Source organism: Limulus polyphemus, unplaced genomic scaffold (assembly GCF_000517525.1).
Source record: "Limulus polyphemus unplaced genomic scaffold, Limulus_polyphemus-2.1.2 Scaffold2878, whole genome shotgun sequence".
NCBI classification, from domain to species: Eukaryota; Metazoa; Arthropoda; class Merostomata; order Xiphosura; family Limulidae; genus Limulus; species Limulus polyphemus.
The window spans coordinates 108385-114171 of NW_013668488.1; the positions used below are offsets into that span (position 1 = coordinate 108385).

A 5787-nucleotide genomic window follows, 5' to 3' on the forward strand; every position below is an offset into this window, starting at 1 on the left:
AGGAAGTATAAAATCATCCACCAAAAGGTTCACTTGATGAACAAAAGATTTAGGAAGTATAAAATCATCCACCAAAAGGTTAACTTGATGAACAAAAGATTTGGGAAGTATAAAATCATCCACCAAAAGGTTAACTTGATGAACAAAGGATTTAGAAAGTATCAAACCATCCACCAAAAGGTTAACTTGAAGAAAAATTGATTTAGGAAGTATCAAACCATCCACCGAAAGGTTAACTTGAAGATAAAATGATTTAGGAAGTATCAAACCATCCACCAAAAGGTTAACTTGAAGAAAATTTGATATAGGAAGTATCAAATCATCCACCAAAAGGTTAACTTGATGAACAAAAAATTTGGGAAGTATAAAATCATCCACCAAAAAGTTAACTTGAAGAAAAAATGATTTAGGAAGTATCAAACCATCCACCAAAAAGTTAACTGGAAGAAAAAATGATTTAGGAAGTATCAAATCATCCACCAAAAGGTTAACGTAATGAAAAAATGATTTAAAAAGGATCAAACCATCCACCAAAAGGTTAACTTAATGAAAAAATGATTTAGGAAGTATCAAACCATCCACCAAAAGGTTAACTTAATGAAAAAATGATTTAGGAAGTATCAAACCATCCACCGAAAGGTTAACTTAATGAAAAAATGATTTATAAACGATCAAACCATCCACCAAAAGGTTAACTTGATGAACAAAGAATTTAGGAAGAATCAAACCATCTACCGAAAGGTTAACTTGATGAAATGAGGATTTAGGAAGTATCAAATTACATTCAGAATTTGTTAATATTTGATTTAGTATGAAATGATATTGTTTTGTTTTTAATTTCAGGGTAAACAGTATCCAGGTGTTGGATCGAAATCAAACAAACAATCCTTAAGTTCGTTGGAGATCGACATGCTCTATCTGCTCCGAAGTTACTTAGGATATGGGAGTTTTTTTCGTAGATTTCAGCCACGCAGGCGTTATCGAAATACACCTAACAGATCAGCGATGGAGATGGTCGACATAAACCAAACGAATTTTCAAGCGTTATACCGTAAATATCACAAAGAACCGCCTTCTGAAAAATCATCATTTTCAAGTACACATCGAAATTATCCTTTCAATTTCAGTAATGTTGAACCCAAACAAACAAATTTTACTGGAAGTTTGTTTCCTATATCTGAAAACAGAAAGTTAACACGAAGGTCGTATAATCACCCTTCTGGATTGGATTATGGTTATACAACAAAGACGTCGGTTAACTATGATGGACAAGGTGATGGTTATCGTCGTTATGGATCCGCAAGCTCAAGTTCGGGTGACCAGCAGCAGTCTAGCGACAGATATCGTCTTTACGGGTCAGAGGACTCGAATTCTGGAGATAGACAATCCAGCAGTAAACATGAAAATTATGGAACTGGAATTTCAGGTCATTCGAATCAACAAACAAGCAACAGTTATCTTCCTAACAGGTCAGGAAATTCGGGAAGTTACAACTACGGTTCTTATGGAACCGACAGCTTAGGCCAGGGAGGTCAACATTCAATTGAAGGTTATGGTTCAGGAAGCTTAACTGATGGGCAAGTTTCAAGCCAAAGTCACGGTTCTCTTGGATCAGGGAACTCAGGTCATAGAGGTCAAGATTTATACGATCGTTTCAAATCTCATGGGTCAAGTAGCTCCAGCTTTGGAGACCGATATTCGATCGATAATCATGAAAAATACGGATCTGGAGATTCACTTCTTGAGGCTCAGAATAACCAGGACTCATCTGCAGTATCGGGAGCTGGATCATTTCATTACGGAGCAAATAGACCGTATGGATCTGGAGAGAAATCTGACTTCCAAGCTTCTGCAAACACTTACAGTGAAGGAAGCTCGTATCCTGCTTCAGGTAGCATTAGCGGTAGCCATTTCGGTACGAGAAAGCAGCAAAACAGACTGTTGAATTTTCCAAGAGGTGCTTTCGGAACTGGTAGTTTTTCTAACTCGTGGTATAACTCATTCAGAGGCAGACCTGGATTTAATAGATTTAACAATGCCAATGGTTATTTACCACAGGGTTCTGGAGGACATGGTGGAGGTGGTAATTACAGAGTTGACCGTCCAGGTGTCTCTCCAGACGTAGAATCAAACAAATTCAACTTGCCAGAAGCTCTTTACGTAAGTTTTGCTTTGAGAGGATTTTAAGAGAAGTTTTATTTTCATTGTTTATCAGCCACAATCCTGTTGTTTTTTAATTTTAGAAAAAAAAAGCGCAAACATAGTAAGATTAAGTGTAATATTGGACATTTATTATTAACTTTTCCTGTAATTTGTCATACTTATTACAACCATTTCTTTACCAGAATCCTACAGTTGTATCTACACGATACATGATAAACTATTACTCGATTAACATACCAAAGGGAAAGAACTTTCAGTTTGTCATGTCTTGTCAGTATTCAAATAAATAATAAATTAACTCGTTCAAAAGTAAAAAAGTAACATTTAAACTAGTGAATCCAGTTTTATATAACAAACTGACTAAAATAACATAATATTATAAAACAATACGCGAAAAACTAAAACTTAAAATGACAAGAATGCATTGATATGATCAATTGGATAACATCGCAGTTAGCGATATTTTTGGCCGTAAACCCAATAATATCTCACTCGGTTCAGTCAGCTTTGGATATTTAGAGTTGTACTAAATCCACACACCAATTTAACAATGTAATTAATCTTCATAAGTATAAAAATTAATAACGCTAACATTTAGATTTGTATTTTCCAGGTTATATTAATGAAAATAATTTAAAGAAACATTAAAAATTAAGTTCTTTGTTGTTGATTTTTTTGTTTTGTTCTGTCACTGATTCCTTAGAAAAAATCTTTCAGGGCTTATAAGATGATAATTTCACTAATGTTTTATTTATTTTTCATTCACAGCAATGTTTACGAAATATTTTTCAACGCTAGGGAGCGTTCAGTTAGGTAGGCCACTTCCTCAATTCAAATCTTATTCTAAAAGTATGACAGTTACTTTAAAACATCATGCATGTCTATGTACATTTAAAGTAACCACAAAGTTTCTGTTAATGTTGTTTAGGAAGAATAACAATGTTAATCAAGTTTATTGTTAACTGAGGAAGGCATGTTCCAGTAAATTGTGTTTTGTGTTCTCTTTTACTATGTTTTTCTATGGCATTGTATAAATAATTGTTTGTTTGTTTTAGCGCAAGGCTACACACAATGGGCTATCTGCACTCTGTCCACCACAGGATATTGAATCCCGTGTTTTAGCATTGAAAGCCTTAACTTTCCGATGACCCTATGGAAGACACTGTGTAAATTATTATTATTTAGTATTTATGGTTATATAATAAAAGCAGTTTTTAAGAGTATAGTCACTGCATCAGAAAAACGTCCCAGTTAACACCACCTCTGGACACCCAAGTTCCCGAATAATATAAGTATTTAATGTAGTGACTAGTTTTCACTCGAAAAACTGGTGCTTGAATGTTTCGATTCTTACTTATGTTTCTGATATTCGATGTACGTTAAATAGCTGGCACAATACTGTTAGGGTAGCTATAGTAAGTCTGTTCGTGTAGATACTCCTTGACGGAAGATGAGTGTTGTTTCAAAGATTATTAATTTGGTTGTGAATAATATCTGTAAAGCTTTAATAGTTGTTTCTTAAGCATATCGACTCGTATTTTATCCGGTTCTCTCATGGTTCATGTCGAACCTTCGCTAACAAAGCATTCGTTTGTTTTTTTCGGTTCAAATCTTGAGATTTGCTATGCAAGTATTTTCACGAGCGAGTTATTTTGGGGACCTGTTGTACCTCGTGAAATTTCCTGTGGCGCCCTCATTCGTAAGATTTTTGTCTCCATCTGGTCGCTAAATACGCAACTAATTCGTATACGCTCAATGACATACGCATACGAACCTTTACATTACAGTACTTAGTGAACTATACTGTTTTTCAATTACTTACGTACTTCATTTTGAGGGTCGCGGGTTCGAATCCCCGACCCACCAAACATGCTCGCCGTGGGAGCGTTATAATGTGACGGTCAATCCCACTATTCGTTCGTAAAAGATTAGCCCAAGAGTTGGCGATGGGTGATGATTGATGACTAGCTGCCTTCCCTCTAGTATTTCACTGCTAAATTAGGGACGGCTAGCACAGATAACCCTCGTGTAGTTTTGCGCGAAATTCAAAAAGAAACAAAACAAAAGTTTTTCGTATATAATTTGAAGTTCATCTATTTTGTTTTCATTGAAATATATTTGATTTTTCTTATCTAAATATTTATTTTTAGGAACACTGTGGACGCCTACTGATGCTCAGCGATGGAAGTTAAATACGATTACTGGTTGAGCGTTATCCATTTTTCAATATTAGCAGAACAATTAAGTTACGTAGATCACATTCCAATTGATATTAAACACGGTTTGTAAATAAAGAACCGCCCAAAAATGGTCTGGTGTTTCTGACGTACAAACTTCACCACATTCAGAAACTTCCTATTTTGGTCTCTCAAAATATGGGCATTTAAATTACCATTAATATATCAATATGTTTATTTTTTCATTTGAAAGAGACACGTAAATATTAATTAATTAACTCTCAGTTAAAGATAACAGAAAGAGACTAAGAAACCACCATAGATGCAATTGTGCCCTTTGTTTAAAAAAGATTCACATCTCCAATGGATAAAATGGAATAAACACACACATACACACACATATATATATTTATATACTTGGAGTGGCTAAGTTAAACCTGATAAGGTCTAGTTAGAAGTTTTGTTCTGGACCGGTTAGAAATGTTGCACATTTCGGACCCTGAAATATACATATTTATTATTTTTATTTCTGTTTCTGCAATTAATTAAAATAATTAAATAACATTATAATTTATTTCTTCTATAACCGACTGAATGAGTTTTTGTTTCCCATACTAATTTTAATTATTAATAATTGTTTTTAGCATCTAAAAAAATGTGCATACTTGTGTAACATGTAACAGAACTCTTTAACTGAAAACAACAGTTTTTGATTATATCACTCTTGAAATGTACATAACATTTATATTAATCCAGATGAAAACAAAAAAAAAACAAATCATATGACTTGAAATTACTATTTTAATACTCACCAAAAAGTAATGTATTATTCAACTTCTTTTGGATCGCAATTCACATGTTCCAAGAACCTTCTTTTCATTTCAGACGTCGTAGAGATCTTCCATAATGTTTAATGATAGACCTGGGATATCCAGGAAGCTAGAGGCTCCATTTGGGCAATTGAAGTAAGGAAGACACTTTCACGAGTCGAAAACACAACTATGGTTTTACGGTAAAATTATGAAAGTCTAAACTTTATGACAAGTAAAATAGGAAAACTGTTTAAAATTCTAATCAGACCAATTGAGCCGATTAGGTTATGTTTTATTTTTTGCTTTTCTTGTCAGTCAACGGACCCCTTAGCTGGTCGGAGTCAATTAAATGACGCGAAGTTTGGACCCTAGCACTGTATACCGCAATATGAAAAATCACTGTTTGTTCTCGATTTATATTGAATGTAAAATTACTGCTATTGAAGCGAAATAAAATAAAATAAATATTTACAGTTTATTTCGAGTAAAAGTAATTTAAAACTCGAGTAATTATAAATAATAATACCTGGAGAGAGAAACAGAAGTCAAGTAGTAGAGTTAGAAATAGTTTCCCAGTATTTTTACGGAGATAAGTTACAGATTTTTGGTTATTATTAGTTACAAGAATAAAAATC

The 5787-nt window shown here is 33.7% G+C and overlaps 1 protein-coding gene across 9 annotated transcripts in view; it reads left to right on the top strand.

Annotated features, from left to right (window-relative positions):
* LOC111087939 (heterogeneous nuclear ribonucleoprotein 1-like) overlaps positions 1 to 4560 on the top strand; it is a 64392-nt gene extending 59832 nt beyond the window's left edge. For 6 of the 9 annotated variants that reach the window (XM_022396419.1, XM_022396416.1, XM_022396418.1 and 3 more), the window contains 3 exons: positions 844 to 2160; positions 2932 to 2972; positions 4314 to 4560. In XM_022396419.1, coding sequence (XP_022252127.1) covers positions 844 to 2160; positions 2932 to 2961 — 1347 coding nt within the window. In that variant the 3' untranslated portion in view covers positions 2962 to 2972; positions 4314 to 4560. The remainder of the gene's footprint in view (positions 1 to 843; positions 2161 to 2931; positions 2973 to 4313) is intronic. The other 3 variants (XM_022396422.1, XM_022396415.1, XM_022396413.1) reach the window with 1 other exon arrangement.
* Positions 4561 to 5787: the final 1227 nt, after the last annotated feature.